This window comes from Panthera tigris, chromosome B3 (assembly GCF_018350195.1).
Source record: "Panthera tigris isolate Pti1 chromosome B3, P.tigris_Pti1_mat1.1, whole genome shotgun sequence".
In the NCBI taxonomy this organism is placed as follows: Eukaryota; Metazoa; Chordata; class Mammalia; order Carnivora; family Felidae; genus Panthera; species Panthera tigris.
The window spans coordinates 253,032-270,575 of record NC_056665.1 but is presented as its reverse complement, the minus strand read 5'-3'; the positions used below and the strand labels follow the sequence as shown (position 1 = coordinate 270,575).

The 17,544-nt window shown below is 41.2% G+C and overlaps 1 protein-coding gene across 11 annotated transcripts in view; it reads left to right on the top strand.

Moving 5' to 3' along the window:
• Positions 1-17,544, top strand: part of CHRNA5 (cholinergic receptor nicotinic alpha 5 subunit) — a 59,435-nt gene that overhangs the window by 32,541 nt on the left and 9,350 nt on the right. For 7 of the 11 annotated variants that reach the window (XM_042987821.1, XM_042987827.1, XM_042987822.1 and 4 more), the window contains 5 exons: positions 2,802-2,953; positions 8,230-8,274; positions 9,381-9,490; positions 11,296-12,127; positions 14,460-15,178. In XM_042987821.1, coding sequence (XP_042843755.1) covers positions 2,802-2,953; positions 8,230-8,274; positions 9,381-9,490; positions 11,296-12,127; positions 14,460-14,621 — 1,301 coding nt within the window. In that variant the 3' untranslated portion in view covers positions 14,622-15,178. Of the gene's footprint in view, positions 1-2,801; positions 2,954-8,016; positions 8,122-8,229; positions 8,275-9,380; positions 9,491-11,295; positions 12,128-14,459; positions 15,179-15,550; positions 17,359-17,544 lie in introns of those variants that run through there. The other 4 variants (XR_006218305.1, XM_042987825.1, XM_042987826.1 and 1 more) reach the window with 4 other exon arrangements.

The following is a 17,544-nucleotide window of genomic DNA, read 5'->3' as shown; positions in this document are numbered from 1 at the left end:
TTCTTTGGAGATCCAAGACTTATGTGATATAATTGGAAAACAGCATAGAACGGTATATGCTAAATAGTATACAATCTTGGTCAAAAATAGTATGAAAAAGAAATGCCCTGGGACTCTGAGGAAGCGAGGTTCAAAAGTAATTAAGTCATTTATTTTGAGTAGAATGAGCAAATGTTAACTATTCAAAACAAGTTTTTAAAAAGAATATTTCCGTTTGATTCAGTTTCTTTAAAAAAATTTTTTTAAGTTTATTTATTTTGAGAGAGAGAGAGAGAGAGAGAGAGAGAGAGTGAGTGGGACAGGGGCAGAGAAAGAGAGGGAGAGAGAATTCCAAGCACGTACTGTGAGATAGTGACCTGAGCTGAAACCAAAAGTTGGATGCTTAACTGACTGAGCCACCCAGGCCCCTGATTCGGTTTCTATAGAATGCAGCTTACATACAGTATCACATATACTTTGTCAGTCTTCCCTACTGTCTTTGTTTGTCCGTGTGTTCCCAGCACTTGGCATAGTGCCTAATATGAGGCACATGTCCAATAAATATTTGTTGAATGAGCAAAAATTAGTATGGGCTGGAGCTCTCAGAGAGTGCAGCGCCAATTAAGCACTTTGACAGAGTTGTCACAGGTGGAAAACGTTAGGGCGGAAGGAGCAAGAGGCGGAGGGGGGCCCTGGGTACCCTTCACAGCTCCGCCATTAACCAGCTGTCTAGTCCTGGCATCTTTGGTCATATATCCTTGTTTTCAAGTGAGGGGAATGAACTGGATCTTCTCCTTTTTAACATTCTGAGGTTTATGAGCAGCATAAACCTAAAACATTTAGAGCCAGCTGAAAATTCTCTAAGAATTGGATGCATGATTAAGGTTTTGTGCTAAAATACCACAGACATTAGTATCTGCCATTTGTGTAAAACTGTGTTAAAAAATGGTATTTATAATATTGAATGTACTAAGAAGATATTTATAAGGCAGTATCTTAAGGGTTATCATTAGTAGAATGTTGGGATTAATTTATCAATTTATTTATGTCCTATCTTCTTTTTTCCAAAGAAGATTTGAAGTGGCTATTCAAGCTAGTATCTTTTCCCCTAAGGCAAAAGGTTCTTAGGTGGTATGAAAATACATATTATTTGTTATTTTTATCCTTCAAACAACCTCAAACTTTTGGTGTTTCAGAGGCTATAATTTTTTTTTTCAGAGTCCATAAAATTTTTAAACGGGATTAGGAAAGGAGAAATGTTTCAGTAATTCTATTTTATTTAAAATTTTTAAAAATTTTAAGTAGGCTCCACACCCAACGTGGGGTTTGAACTCAGAACCCCAAGATCAAGAGTCACATGCTGTACCCACTGAGCCAGCCAGGTACCCCAGTGATAGTATTTTAACATGAAGGTCTAAAATTAATGGCTTTTAAACATTAAAAAGAATGACTCTCTAATACAAACATTCTAGTTGAATTGAAATCTCTTCAACACTGTGCATTAAAAAAAAATTTTTTTTTAACGTTTATTCATTTTTGAGAGACAGAGAGAGACAGAGTGAGAGCAGAGGAGGGGCAGGGAGAAAGGGGGACACAGAATCTGAAGCAGGTTCCAGGCTCTGAGCTGTCAGCACAGAGCCTGACACTGAGGAGGGGCTCGAACCCATGAACCGCAAGATCATGACCGGAGTTAAAGTCGGACGCTTAACCAACTGAGTCACCCAGGCACCCCACCAACGCTGTGCATTTTAACATAAGGAGTCTTTTATGGGAGGCATGGTGCAAAATCTATGGTATTTAGGGATTAAATCAAGTATCCTAAATTGCCCAGGGGAGCAAGACATAAGCTCTAGGAATAAGCTGCATTCCTGATGGAGAAATAGGCATTTCCTCTGGCTGGAGGAGTGAGATGCTCTTTGATAGCTGCACATAGAAAACATGGTCTGTTAGAATAAAGAGAGAAGATTCTGTGAAAGTGCTAATTCTCTGTCAGACCATTTTGTTGAGGTTGGGAAGGACCGTAATGAGCTATAAATCCCTGCATGTGGACTTTATGATAAATAAGCCAGTGATATTTTGGTTCAAGTAAATGTTTTTTCTTTGTAAAATCATGGGTCTTGAGTCAATGTCATGCTTGAATTTCACACATTTCAGGTATCCTAACAGAGACTCCAACCCATTCAACACTGAAACTCTCATTTCTTCAGAGATGTTTAACTAAGCTCCATAGAAGTCTGAACATAACTGTGACCCACAAATCTAACCAGTCTTTGGCTATGGCATCTAAAATTTTTAAAATTTTGTTTCTCTCTCTTTTAAGTGTTAGGTCCTAAGGTAATTTTATACAAATGGATAGCAAACAAAGGTATGACGAATCTGAATAATTCATTCAGTATTTGTCTGTTTGTATATTAAAATCATGTAAATTAAAGCTTATGTATTTTATATTTACAGTTGATAAATGAACTTTACTGGAACATCTATTTTCTAGGTTTGGAATTTTATGACAAGCAACCCCTCCAGCCCTGGTAACTTATTTAAAAGCTTAAAATCTTTTATTACAGTACTCTGTATTAAGCACTGAATGTTTCCTGAGGAACTCAGTGTACTTCCATGTGAGTCATCTGATTTAACTAAGAAATGTGTCTGAACCACAGCGTCCCTTATTGGTCATAAACATTTGTATCAGTGTTTTATTTTAAGAGCTCCATTAATAACCTAAATAATAGTTTGGTTCATTGATAAAGCCAAACATTTTTTAAAGTAGAGGTATTTGGTGGGAGAGAAGTTGATACACTAACTTTTCAAAATTTGTTGTACAGGGTTAGCCGAACCATCCTTTGTTGCAAAACATGAAGATAGTTTGTTAAAGGATTTATTTCAAGACTACGAAAGATGGGTTCGTCCTGTGGAACACCTGAATGACAAAATAAAAATAAAGTTTGGCCTGGCAATATCTCAATTAGTGGATGTGGTAGGTGTGCATATCATTACATACTCAATTTCATACAGGCTTCCTGAGAGCATCACGGGTGCCTAGGCACTGTGTTGGGAGGCACGGATTACAAAGGAGAACGAGACATAGTCATTTTCCTAAAGGAACTCAGCAGGGAAGGATAATTATTACTCAATAGACATAGACTTTTTATATATATTTTTATATAATATTTTTATATAATATTGTATATTTATATATACAATTTTTTTATATAATATTGTATATTAGAAATCATTTACTTGGTAATAGGTCAATTTAAAAAATTTTTCAAAAAATATTTATGTATTTTTGAGAGAGAGCTCTCACAAGCAGGGAGGGGCAGAGAGAGAGGGAGACAGAGAATCCCAAGTAGGCTCTGCACTGTCATTGCAAAGCCTGATGTGGGGCTCAAACCCACAAACCGTGAGATCACAACCTGAGCTGGAGTTGGATGCTCAACCAACTGAACCACCCAGGTGCCCCAAGTAATAAGTTTATTTTTAATAAGTTGAAATATATTAAGCATTTTATTTTTTTTAATTTTTTTTAATGTTTATTTCTGAGAGAGAGAGACAGAGCATGAGTGGGGGAGGGGCAGAGAGAGAGAGAGGGAGACACAGAGTCAGCACAGAACCCGACGTGGGGCTGGACCTCACAAACCGTGAGAGATCATGACCTGAGCTGAAGTTGGTCACTCAACCGACTGAGCCACCCAGGCACCCTGATATTAAACATTTTATATGGAAGTTTCTTATTAAATTTGTTTAAAGATATGATAAAAAGTCAACATTTTAAAGAGAAAAAGTCCAAGAGTAGATTTGTAGATTTTTAGGACCAAACAGTATCTCAGATCATTGTTTCAATATCACACTTAAACTATACCAGACATTTTTCAGTATGACATCCCCCAGGGAGTATCAGTTCCCTTGTAACTTGTTCTGACTGTCAAGAGATCCTTTCTATTTAAACTAAAAAGTTCATGCTAATTGTTAAATTAGTTCCTTCTTGTTCTGATCATGTCAGTCAATAGTTATTCCCCTGCTGAGTTCCCAAAACAGTGAGTGTGTGTGTGTGTGTGTGAGAGAGAGAGAGAGAGATTGTACAATAACACTTATAGGCATGCCTTTATTTTCTACATAATTTTTGTAGAGAATTTGGAAAGTGCAAATAAATACAAATAAGGAAATAAAAATTGACTGCAATTCTACCACCCAAAGATGCCTAATGATAACATTCTGCTGTTTCTCTTGCCGGTTTTTTTCTTTGTGTGTATGTTTTAAAATTGGAGTATTAATTTAGACGTAATGAAGAATGTTTTCCCTTCAATTTCTTTTCCAAAATTGAAAAATTTTAATTCCAGTTAGTTAACATACAGTGCTAGTTTCAGGAATGCAATATCTAGTGATCCAACACTTCTATGTATTAGTGCTCGTTTTCTCTCTTGTTGTTAAATGAAGAACGTTTCCCTATGTCATTACGTAATCTTCAAATATAATTTTAATGGCTATATGATATCCCATTTATAATTTATTTAAATATTCTCTTGTTGGCAGAAGTTAATTCCCAGGATTTCCTATTATAAATGACAATGATGAATATATTTGTACACAAATGTCTGATTTTCTCCTTTCTTTAAGAAAGGCAGTTAATGAATCAAAAGATATACTTTTTTATTTTTTTATTTTTATTTTTTAAAGTAAGCTCATGCCCAACATGAGGCTTGGAGTCATCTGCTCTGACCAAGGAGCCAGCCAGGCACCCCAAAGGATATACATTTTAAAAAGTCTAGTGTGTTGATGATGTCACCTTAATTGCCTCCAGAAAGATCCGTGAATATGGACTGTGTTGTGTCCTTCACCCTCTGCTGGGAGATTTTCAATATAAGTACAAATAGGGAAGTAGGAGGATGAGTGGGGCTCCCTCTCAAAGACCTGTCTTTCCAGTTGGGACTATCAGCAAGTAAGTGGAGTGACTATAGGACATTGCAGGACTCAATTGTGATACCACAAAAATCTGGGGATTCAGACTTCGATTATTTAGGTCACTAAAGAACACAGGCGGAGGCCCTCCAGCTGGCCTTGTCTGGAGTGTAGGATCGGACACGCGGAGAGGAGGGTAACAAGGAGCAGTATGATCTAGGCTGAGCAGTGAGAGGGAGCCTTTCTGTTCAGCTGTTCGGGTCAGAAGGTCACTGTTGGAGGCCACTCCCTGGGATCATCTGATGGGCGGTGGAGGGGCCTGCACTGTGCTTTCTCTCCTGCCATTTTTGGACTGGAGAGTTTTACCTCTTGGAAGAAGTCACTTATCCTTCAAGGCCCAATTTATGTGTCTGACTCTTGGTGAAATCTTTCCAGAGTTCCTAAGACAGTCTCCTCTGTTCACGTAGCCCTTTGCACTGCTGGCACCTGTGTGCCCTGGCACGGCACCCTCAGAGCAGGCTAAGCTTCATCCCTTGCTTCTGTCCCAGAGCCCAGAGTGGTTCCTGGCACATGGCAGTTGCTGAGTGAGTGGCAGATGTGACAGGCAACAGATGTGGTCACGGCAGTGCTTTAGGAAGGGCTGCAGGTCAGTTAAATACGTGGTTTTGAGGAGTGAGAGAGAGAGGAGCTTCGGAGGCTGGTTAGAAGGCCAGGCAGAAGCAAGAGCAGGTCGTGACCAATGAGCACCGAGGGAGGCATCAGATTTTGAAGCCTGAGTGGTTAGAAGAGAAGAGTGACGGATCTGGAAGATGGAATCAGTTGCTGTGGGGTAGGACAGGGAAGATGATGCTCTCCGCTGTGATGGCAGGTGATTGTGCCACATTCCTGAGGCCCTTGGAAAGTCAATGCTGGCTCTGTGGGCAGAGAGGAGCTGAGGGTGTCAGTGTGGAGACCCTGGCCCAGCTGAGCATCGAAAACATTGGACTGAGGAGTTTTAAAGTGAGCAGGGAATGCAGGCAAGTTGATCCCTGAGGAACATTCATAGAAGGTGGCGAAGGAAGGATGAGCCCAGAACAGAAGTCGGGGATGGGTTGCTTCCTGTGAGAAGAGCCCAGGACGTGTAAGGTCAGTGACGATGAGAGAGAAAGAGGACAAGAGCAGAGGGAGAGGAGGCGAGGGCCCTGGACACGGAGAGTAGAAGCTTTATGTCCCTTTAACTGCGAAGCTCTTACCCCTCTGGCTTGTGGTCATGTTTGGGGGCTCCTCCTCAAAGTTCGCTCAGATTCCTGCCTTATTTCCTACGTGTTCGAACTCTCTCTGTCTCTCAAATCCCCACGCCGGCTTGCTTGTTGGATGCTAGTTTTATGGTCAGGTTAAAAAATCTATTCGGGGTTTAAAAAAACCCCTAAAACTTTTCTGCTCTACTTACGTGTGGGCACATCTCTGTGTTAATGTGCCTCGTCCTCTTGGGTGCAGTCCTGCGTTTGTCCTTCGTCCTAGGTTTTGTTTTGGTTTTGTTTTTTGCATCCTGCGTTGTGCTGAGCACATTATAGGTGCTTGGGAGATACCTGAGGTCACCTTAAGTTAGGCTGTATCCCCTAAGGTAGTGGCTAACCCTCACATCTGGGGCCAGTTGTGAACTTAAGTATTGTTCTTGTATCTGTGTTCCTGTTGAGGATACTAAGTATTGACTGGGTCCTACTCCATAGTGCAAAATTTATGCGTGTTCACATTTTTCTGGGGAAAAGGTGTATAATTTTCATTAGCTTCTCAAAGATGACCTATTGCCTTACAGCGTCACAGGTAATAAGTATACCGGAACTTTCCTAATTGTTAATGCCTCTGTTTAGAACTTTTGCCTACTAGGAATATTCTGATGCAGAGGTCAGCACTTTCTCTGGATGGTGTGTGCCTTTGGGATAGACAGTAGAGCTGGAGGCACAGAGTTTAAACTCAGGAGCTTTGAAGTCTAACATTGGTTCTACTACCAATTGGTGGAGTGATTTTAGGCAAGTTGCCTCATTGGGCTAGTTTCTTTCTGCAGAATGAATGATTTAAGTAGATGAGATCTATAGGTCCTTTTCAGCTCTAGTGTTTTACTCAAGGACAATTGCCCTTTGGAACCACAGTGTAAGAGTGATGGCCATGCTGTATTTCCTAGTAATTGTTCCCATGTAGGGACGTCACAGATGTCTTTATCTCAAGGGATGTGCTTCCTCCGTCTTCCTTCTTTCTCCTGGGCCACTCGTGTTTTGGAATGAGCCATCTAAACCTCTGTCCTCTGTCCCCGGCCATGGGGATTGCCTTATCCTTCTGTGGGTCTGTCCTGCCCACGGTGGAATTGTGTTTGGTCATCATGATGGTCTTGTACTGGTCCAATTGGCTCCATGATATTTCAGTAAAATGTAATGGAAGAGCTATCTTTTTTTTTTTTAATTTTTATTTTTTAATGTTTATTTTTGAGAGAGAGAGAGAGAGAGTATGAGCGGGGGAGGGGCAGAGAGAGAGGGGAGACACAGAGTCTGGAGCAGGCTCCAGGCTCTGAGCTGTCCGCACAGAGCCCGATGCGGGTCTCGAACCCACGAACCGTGAGATCATGACCTGAGCCGAAGTCGGACGCTCCACCGACTGAGCCCCCCAGGCGTCCTGAGCTATCTCTTTAATTAGGCCTTGAGAATTCAGTGAAAAACTGGTCTTAGCAAAGATACAATGGCAGAATGGTGTAAGTAGCAAATATCAAAGACCCCAGTTTTCTAGAAAAGCAGGCTGTGAAAGCTTCTGAAGCTGCCACTCCGGACAGTGGCCCCAGTATTTTTTTTCTACATAGCAGCTCCTCAGAGATTCAAATCCCTGCCTCAGCAGAGGAACATAACTGCAAGTTACAGTCCCGCAGGAAGGCACAGAGACAGTGTATGTATCTCTCATTCTGATGTGCACACTCTTCCACATTTCAGCACTTCTGAAATCAAGATGTGTGTTATAATTAATGGCAACTTAAAATTCATTGTCAGCCTTTTCCTTTCTTAGTGCCAAGTACATAAACTAATGTGCGCGCCTGTTTCTTAGATTGTATCTTAGATTTCAGGATGTAGAGTGGTGGAGTGTATGAATGTTAAATCTAATGCCAGCGGTGTACTGCAGGGCGGTTCAGCTGAAATTCAGAGCATCTGGAAAGGGATAATGTGAAATTAGGCTGGAAAAACGATCCTGCGTTTCCAGACAGCCGCACCAATGAACAGGATATAGGTACTATGTGGACAGGCATGTTTGTGTAAAACTGTGAAAATTCGTATTTGAAGAAGTATTGCTTCTGTCCTTGAGATAATCAGCCTTATTTAAATTTTTGTTTCACAGGATGAGAAAAATCAGTTAATGACAACGAATGTCTGGTTGAAACAGGTGTGTATGAAGCTCAGAAGGCACCTGACTGATCACGGGTGCTGTTGTGCCTGTAGGGTTTGCAGCACAGAGAAACACGAGCATGTGGTCTTGGTGGATCGGCAGGATGCAGAGGGTGGAGGGTGGGTGGGGTTCTCGTATTCGTTCAGGCGATACTGGAGTGGCTGCCGTCTGCCCGACGCCGTTCTGGGCGCTGGGGAAACGGGCAACAAAATGGACAGAAGTCCCGGCTGGCAAGAACTCCATTCGAGTTGGGGAAGAGGAACGGGTAAGCTGTTACAGTGCCTCGGAAGTAGACAGGCTTGGAGAAGAACACGTTCGCTGTGGGTAGAGGTGAGCAGGGGTGTGTAGATGAGGTCAGAGAAGCAGTGGCAAGCCAGCGGTGTAGGCAGCGTCTAGGCCTCTGTGAGGATTGTGGTGTTTACTTGGAGCTGGATGGGAATGGGCGATGAATGAGTTCTACGTACGTAGCCCCTTTTTAGAAAAGACTGCTTTTTCTTCGATGCCATCATAGCTTTGTCCTCAGCTGCTGTTATGTGCTTCCCTTTGCTCTTTCTTTATCATCCCTAATTTTAGTACCTGCTACCAGTTCCCTGACTCTAACTCCTACGAGGCACGTATGCTTTTCTTGGTGTGCGAGTCCTAACTTGACGTGATCACAGAATTGTCACCATGTGGAGCGTGGACAAGGTGTTGAAACGTGGGCTATGTAATAAATCCAGTTCCCCTGGCGTGCACCAGTCCAGCCCATGACGATGCACCTGGAAAAGACAATGGAAAAGGTTTAAGGCCTTAAACCTGGACCTTAGATGCCCATGGCTGCGGCTCCTGGGTGTGGCCAGTTGGTGTGAGAGGAGGTGCTGAACAGAGCTGTGAACACACCCACGGCGCACACCTGTGTCTCAGGAGGACCGGGGCTGGAGTCACCACACGGGGGCAGGGCTATGCTTCTGTACTCTTAAGAAGGACTTGGAGGTGAATTTTCTCTGTGGCGAGTAGAGATGATTTTATGTCTAGGATTTCTGGACTTGGCATAAAGAGTAAAGTTTTTATGACTTATGACTATCAATTTCATCGAAACTGAGCCTGTTGTCTTTGCTCCGCAGGAGTGGAGAGATGTAAAGTTAAGATGGCGCCCTGGCGACTATGGCGGAATAAAAGTTATACGCGTCCCTTCAGACTCTCTCTGGACCCCAGACATTGTTTTGTTTGATAAGTAGGTTTTTATTTACTGAATATTACTTGATGTTTTCAAAAGAAAACGCTTATATATTAGCCACTAGTAATTTTTCTTCCTTCTGAAAATTGTTTACGTATAAAATCAAAAGACTTGATCTGTGTTCTGTTGTGAACCTCCAAATAGGTTCTTTGGGTCCTCTCCTGTTTTTGGTGTCTTTTTCCTGATCATTAAAGTGTTCTTTGCTTTCCAAAATGTGTAAAACATTTGGGAAGTCTAGAAAGGTGTAAAATTGGGGGAGGGGTGTCACCTATAATCAGTCCCATTATTCATTCCAGCATTAGAGGCAGCCATTTGCACGAGCTCACACATAGAACTTACTCTGTGCCTGGCCGCATGTGCGGTACCTTTCTGCTTTATTCATTTGATTCCCAACAGTACCTTTAAAATGGCACTTCTGACAGAGGAGGAAACAGGTGAGGGCATTATAACCTTGTCCAAGGTCGCACCGTTTGCATGTGGCAGGGTGGGGTTCACACTAGGGCAGCCCGGCATCCCTATTTACCCTCCTATTTAATAGACTATATATTTGGCAGATTGCCTTCAAGATTTTGGGGGTGTTTCAAAACTAGTTGAAGTCATACTTTATGTTCAAATGTGCATCCTTCTAATTTTGCTCAAATTCTGTATTATGATTATGCCATGATGAGGAATGTTGAGTGAACTCCTCTTAAAGGCACCCTACCTAGGTGTACTTTGAGGATGGTTTTTAACTTGGGGAAAGGATGATTCTGGGTGTGAGTTTCATTTTTTTCTAGGACAACCCCAGGGTAAATCTTGGGAATTTGTGCTTATCCTAAAGCATCGTGTATTATTTGCAAGCAGGCATTTGGCATGAAGACAGAGCAAATGCTGTGTGAAAAATATTAGTCTCTAAACACCTTTTTCCTCCATGTTTCTCAATAGGTAAAGAGGAAACAAAACTATAAGGTAGCAGGATATAGCTTCCCAGAGCACCATTTTACTCTAGGTCTTAGTAAACATTTTTTTTTAAGTTTATTTATTTATTTTGAGAGAGCGCACACATGTGAGTGGGGCAGGGGCAGAGAGAGAGGGAGAGAGAGAGAATCCCAAGCAGGCTTTGCACTGTCAGTGCAGAGCCTGATGCAGGGCTTGAACTTGCGCATTGGGAGATCCTGACCTGAGCTGAAATCAAGAGCCCGACGCTTAACTGACTTGAGCCATTGAGGCGCCCCAGTCTCTGAAAAACATTTTTACATAAACACGAGTGTATAAAACAGTAGTGTGCAAAAGTCACATGAGTGTTAAGATAAAAAACAGTATTTTATAGAAATCTTATGTTCCTACTAGACTTTTCCAGTATAGGAGCTCACATGGGGGCAGAACTCGAGAGGCACAGCTTAGAGCTAATGTTCCTTCATGCCCCTGTAGTAACTGTCCAGTATTTGTGATGGAGGAGAAGAGCACTGTGTGGAGAGCCTAGAAATGTGGATTCAGGTTCTGGCCAATATTGTATTGTTTCAATAGCCTAATTATATTTTGTACGTAAAGGGAAATCTTTCAGCCTCTAAAATCTCAGGATTCTGTGAGATAGAGATCGACTGTCAGTCCTGGAGTAGATGTGGAAGGAGTTCAGTTCTAGTAAAGTCGGATATTTACATAAGATGTCCCTAAAACAGAGTCCCCTGCACATAGCAGGTATATCTCAAGCATAATAGTTTAAAAAGTATCTCACACCATGGTGTCGACTTTCTCTCATCTCAGGCTTGTGAAGGCCTGCGTTGTGTAGTCTCTGCATTGTCACGTGCATGTGTTTATTTCAGTGCAGATGGACGTTTTGAAGGGGCCAGCACGAAAGCGGTCATCAGGTATGATGGCACCGTCACCTGGACTCCACCGGCAAACTACAAAAGTTCTTGCACCATAGATGTCACGTTTTTCCCATTCGATCTCCAAAACTGCTCCATGAAATTTGGTTCTTGGACTTACGATGGATCACAGGTTGATCTAATTTTAGAGGACCAAGATGTGGACAAGAGAGATTTTTTTGACAATGGAGAATGGGAGATTGTGAGTGCAACGGGAAGCAAAGGAAACAGAACGGATGGCTCCTGCTGGTACCCTTATGTCACCTACTCATTTGTAATTAAGCGTCTGCCTCTCTTTTACACCTTGTTCCTTATTATACCCTGTATCGGGCTCTCGTTTTTAACCGTGCTTGTCTTCTATCTCCCCTCAAACGAAGGTGAGAAGCTCAGTCTCTGCACGTCAGTCCTGGTCTCTCTGACTGTCTTCCTTCTGGTTATCGAAGAGATCATACCCTCGTCTTCCAAAGTAATACCTCTGATTGGAGAGTATCTGGTGTTCACCATGATTTTTGTGACGCTGTCAATCATGGTGACTGTCTTCGCTATCAATATCCATCATCGTTCTTCCTCAACACACGATGCAATGGCACCTTGGGTCCGCAAGGTGTTTCTCCACAAGCTTCCCAAACTGCTGTGCATGAGGAGTCACGTAGACAGGTACTTCGCTCAGAAAGAGGAAACTGAGGGCGGTAGTAGACCAGAGTCTTCTAGAAACACATTGGAAGCTGCGCTTGATTCCATCCGCTACATTACAAGACACGTCATGAAGGAGAATGACGTCCGTGAGGTTTGTGACATGTTGTGTTTACCAATGCTCATCCGCTTCCATTCTGAGTTTGGGAGTAATCAGCGTGGCCCTTGAGACTCAGTGTAGGTTGAGGGCCAGAAATGCTGACACGTTGTTTGGTGGAAGATCTTTACCAAAATCTGTTTCAGTTAAAACATCTGCCAGTGGGCATCTATGCAGATCTCACCTCTCCATTCCCCTTAGCAACTTTGCCTTGTGCCGACTGTTGTTACTCTATTCTAAAGAGTAGTAATACTGCCATTTGTTTTTTTGACTCTGACATTATTATTTTAATTCTATCTTCTGTAACTTTGTTTCTGAATTCTGTTGTAATCTGTAGGCACAATGGGCATTATAATTTATCAAAAGCTATTTTATTTTTTCAAAAATGAGCCTAATGTAGGCTCTATAAATTTCAGCCAAGGTATTTTTTCTAGAATATGTCTTTTTCTTGTTCATTTATAAGAGAATGTCAGTGAACTTGAAAGCACTAAGATATTCTTGGATGTTATATATCATATGTCAAAGTGTTCATGTGAAAGTTAGAAATAGTGCTTAGTAATATGCTTAATTTGCTTAAAACCAAAAATTTGCTTAAAACTTTATTATAGAAAAATAACTCTCATTGGCTTAAGATCAATATTTACAATGTAAGAATTGAACATGAATACATTTTACTAATGTGATGTTAAATTTTCTTTCAAAACATGTCAAATTTTAATCTCGTCACTATATTTCTATTGCGTAATATTTTTATTAAAAATTTTTTAAAATGTTTCTTTTTGAGAGTGTGAGAGAGAGAGCAAGGAGGGACAGAGAGAGAATGGGACAGAGGATCTGAAGCAGGCTCTGAGCTGTCAGCACAGAGCCCAACACGGGGCTTGAACCCATGAACTGTGAGGTCATGACTTGAGCTGAAGTTTGAGGCTTAACCCACTGAGCCACCCACACGCCCCCTACTGTGTGATATTTTTAAAGCTAGGACTATAGTAGTATTTTCATAATTGAATTTGCTTTGAATAGTCCCCATTACAATTGTATGAATTCTCATTTCCAAACCTTTTTTAAATGGAAAAATTTCTAGCAGGTTTGGGAAGCAAAGTGAATCTGGTAAAATTACAGTCCTCCTCACAGAAAGAACATATAACCGATTTCTGAAAGACTTTAAATGTTTGTGGATTTGTAAAATTTCTATTTCATGGTAGTATGATTAGTATATAAGGTCTGAAGCTATCGATGGAGTCTTTATAGATATTAGTTAAATAATGATCCGGATTATATAATATCTGGGTTAATAAATGTCTGCAAAGTATTGTGCCGAAGGGCCAGGGCTCATCCCCCTAGGGCCAGTTAATGGCATTTGTCTTCAGGGGGGTACTTAGAAAAGCAGTAGAGTGTCGACGGCTACCTAGAGTCCACGTTCTCTCATAGCTGAGGGGGCAGAGTTGTTGTGGGGGACCTCGTGCTCCGTGAAGGCAGGGGCCAGGGAAGGCCCTGTGAGGGGAGCCTCTGGCGTTCAGGGGCCTGTCTCAGCCCTTCCTTCGAGGTCACTTGGAACTGCTGAGCCGGCTCCCTGCTTAGGCTGCAAAGCGGGGTCGAAATGAGGTCCATCCAGCAGATCTGGATTCACGAGCTTAGATTAAAATAGCCCCTGGGGAATCCAAAACCAAATGATGCACGTGGTGGGGTGAGAAGATTAATAGCTAATGCCTATTATCCTTTTTTTTTTTTTAAGTTTATTTATTTTGCGGGGGAGAGAGAGGGAGAATCCCAAGCAGGCTTTCCACTGTCAGATTTCACGAACTGTGAGATCATGAGCCGAAATCAAGAGCCGGACACTTAACCGACTGAGCCACCCAGGCGCCCTCTAATCATTCTGAACCAGTTGTTAATTTGGCTTGAGATTAATCCCAGGCTGGATTCTCTTTGGAAATTAAAATAAGTAAGCACTGCTGGACAAGAAAAAATGACAGAAATAACTGTATGTAATATGAATAAAAGTGATTTTTTTAGTTTATTATAAAATATCCAAGTAGTATAAATATTCTAATTTTATTAAAAGTCTATAAAAAATGTCACTTGTAATATATTACAAGTCAAGAAGTACATTAATAGATTGTGTAGCGTCTCTGAAAGCTTGTGGAGGCTCTATGTTCTAGATTGTCAGGGGAGTGTCTGTCCCTGAGCTCCGAGTACAAGGTCACTTACGTTGTGAGGCAGTAGCGGGAGGCAGAAAGTGATCTGGCCTCTGACTCAGTGTGTGATATCTTAAAGTAATTACACAATTTTAAATTATGTATTTAAAATTTTTTTTTTTTTTTTATTGCAACAGGTGGTTGAAGATTGGAAATTCATAGCACAGGTGCTCGATCGGATGTTTCTATGGACTTTTCTTCTGGTTTCAATTGTTGGATCTCTTGGGCTTTTCGTTCCTGTTATTTATAAGTGGGCAAATATAATAGTACCAGTTCATATTGGAGATGCAAATAAGTGATCCTTCCGTAGTGGTGTCCTAGTAGGAATTTAGTTACCAAAGGCACCTATGCCTCTGGCACCCTTAAAATTAGAAAATGGAAATTGTGTTTAAAATTTGAAGCAAGCTTTGTCAGATTAACAGTTGCTAACTTTGGTTTATCTTAATAGACTGCCCTGAGAACATTTTTCCTGCATGACTGAAGTGATAGCTGACTCAGCATTTGAGCTAAAAATAGCAGCAAAATGTTATCTGAACTGTACTAGTGAAAACCTAATGTTGGTGTCCTGACAAACAGTACCAATTCGTAATCAACGGTGAAGCTCATCTTTTGATTGTATTGGAAAGTTCCTGTTGTATTTGAAGACTGATTTCAGGACTTTTTCTGCATTTGGTAAAGGTACACATTTTAAATTTCTTTCTTTCTGTCCTGTATCCACGGAGTAACAGCTAATCTCTAGCATAATATTATACTGCTATGTTAAATAAGCTAACTCCTTGGTATGATAACAATTTAATGTGATACTGCTTTTCTATAGCCAACCTTGTAAAAAATGAAACATGGGAATTCCTTTAAAGCTTACTTTATTTCTTAGATGCTTAAACTGAACAATTATTGTGTTACCTGTTTTTGTAGCTTACCTTCAATTGTAAAATCACACAATAGGTAACTTGTGGACATGCACTAGTATCTTCTTAACATTAACTTCAACGCCCTTATCCACATTTTCCACAATTAACCATCTTCTATATAAACCGTAGCATTTCTGTACCCTTCATCTTAGAAGGCGTCCTCTACAATTAAGTGAATCCCATTTTAAAAACACGTCCACGGATGCCACCAAATCATGCTGTGAAAAACCATCTTCCAAGATTGAAGATGGTTTCTAATTAGGTGGAAGCTCATTGTCACATGGCTGTCACGTATAGGTTCATCTCCTTCTTTCCAGCAGTCACAGTACTGGAGCCATAGAGTTGCAGGGCCTCTAGGTGTGGTGCAGTCTCACCGATTACTGCTCATTCAGGACCGTAGTGGCACGCGTCACAGGTAAACAGGTGAGATTCCATCTCTGAGTGCCCTGATTCAGCTACGATCAGGAATAAAACACTGTTGAAGCTCTGCATTTTATCTGGAACTCTTAGCCCTTGAGAGAACAAATGCCTTATTTATAGTAAGTAACCCATCTAAGGTCAGGTCAACACTCTTTGGAAGGCAGAGGGGATCCTGTCTCATTTGTATTTTATTGTAGGTACATGTGTAATGTCATTTAATGAGTGAAAGTCTGGTTTGATGAGTTTAAATGCCTGTTAGATCTCTTAGCATGTATATATCCCTGATTCTTCTACCTCTGTTACTGTTACTTAAAATTTCTATAGGTGAGTAAATTTTGTAGAAATCTTCCTTTGACTTACCAAAACATGAGTCACAGTTGGCTGCGGTTTTGTCAGTTTTATTTTCGCAAAGCCAAAACATCAAAATGACTAGTGAGAAGATTAAAATGGTCTCTGCAAACCCTCATCTCCTACCTATTCAGATTCAGAACTGCAGTACTCCATACTGGAATACTGTCTTCTTAATAATCTGTCTACAGCAGTGGTTCTCAATCGGGCACAGTTTTGTGCTTGAGGGACCACTTAACTTTTGGAGACATTTTTGGTTGTTATAACTGGCAAGGGACCCGGGGGTATGTTCTTGGCATCTAGTGGGTAGAGGCCAGATGGAGGCTAAAAATCCTACAGTGTCTCTCCAGCACAGAGTTATCTGGCCACAAATGCCAATAGTGCCAAGGTTGAGAAATGCTGCTCCAAAGGTTTACTGGCAATGAATGTGTGACTGGGCATACATACCTTTTCATAGCATAGTTCCTTAGGATGATGCGAGATAAAGGCTGAGGCGTTCTGTGAAGGAGGCACGGCCCTCAGACTCTTGGAAACCAATGATGAACAAGGAGTGCATGGGAGGAAATGGTAGTGGGTGGGGCATTGCTGAAATGGTACAAAACTTCAAGGAGATCACAGGCCAAGTGAGAAAACCCTTGGGAAATCTGTTGTGATACTGAACCAGATGGATTTCCACATTTGTGAGCAGCAAGTTTTCCTGTCCAATTATGCCTCAGCCAGCACAAAGGGGAAACAGTTTTCATATTTAGCCCATATTTACATATTCCTTAGTAGAGTATATTACTTCACACTGCAGAACTATATTTTGATGTTTCTCTACCTTACCAAAAAGGCTGGTTAAGTGTTCAGTTATCTATAATAAATACTCTCGACTTTTTTCTTGCACGAATCTCTTTTGATAAAAACCAAGACAAATGGATAAATAAGTAAACCTTGAAAGCTAAAAACAGTGCCAGTAACTTGATGATAGAAAGTGTGAGAAAGAGCCTAAATGTAAGAGTTAAACAGTAAAACTCCTGGAAGAAAACAGGACAGATTCTTTACAAGACTGGATTTGGTAGTGATTTCTCGGATATGACACAGAAGAACACAGCTAACAAAAAGTTGATAAACTGGACTTAATGAAAAGTTAAAAATTGTGTGCATCAGAAGACACTATCAACAGAGTGAAAAGGCACCCCAGAGAGTGGGAGAAAATATTTGCAAATCTTGTTTCTGATAGGAGATTAATATCTGGAACATATAGAGAACTCCTAAAACTTAACTAAAAACCACAATCAACCCAATTGAGAAGTGGAAAAGAAAGGGCGCCTGGGTGGCTCAGTCAGTTGAGCGTCTGACTTCAGCTCAGGTTGTGATCTCAATAGCTTGGCTTGTGAGTTTGAGCCCCGCATTGAGCTCTCTGCTGTCAGCGCAGAGCTGGCTTCAAATCCTGTCTCCTCCCTCTCTGCCCCTCACCTGCTTGTGCTCTTTAAAATAAGCTTAAAAAAAAAAAAAAAAAGTGGAAAAGGACCTGAACAGACACCTCTCCAAAGAGACACAC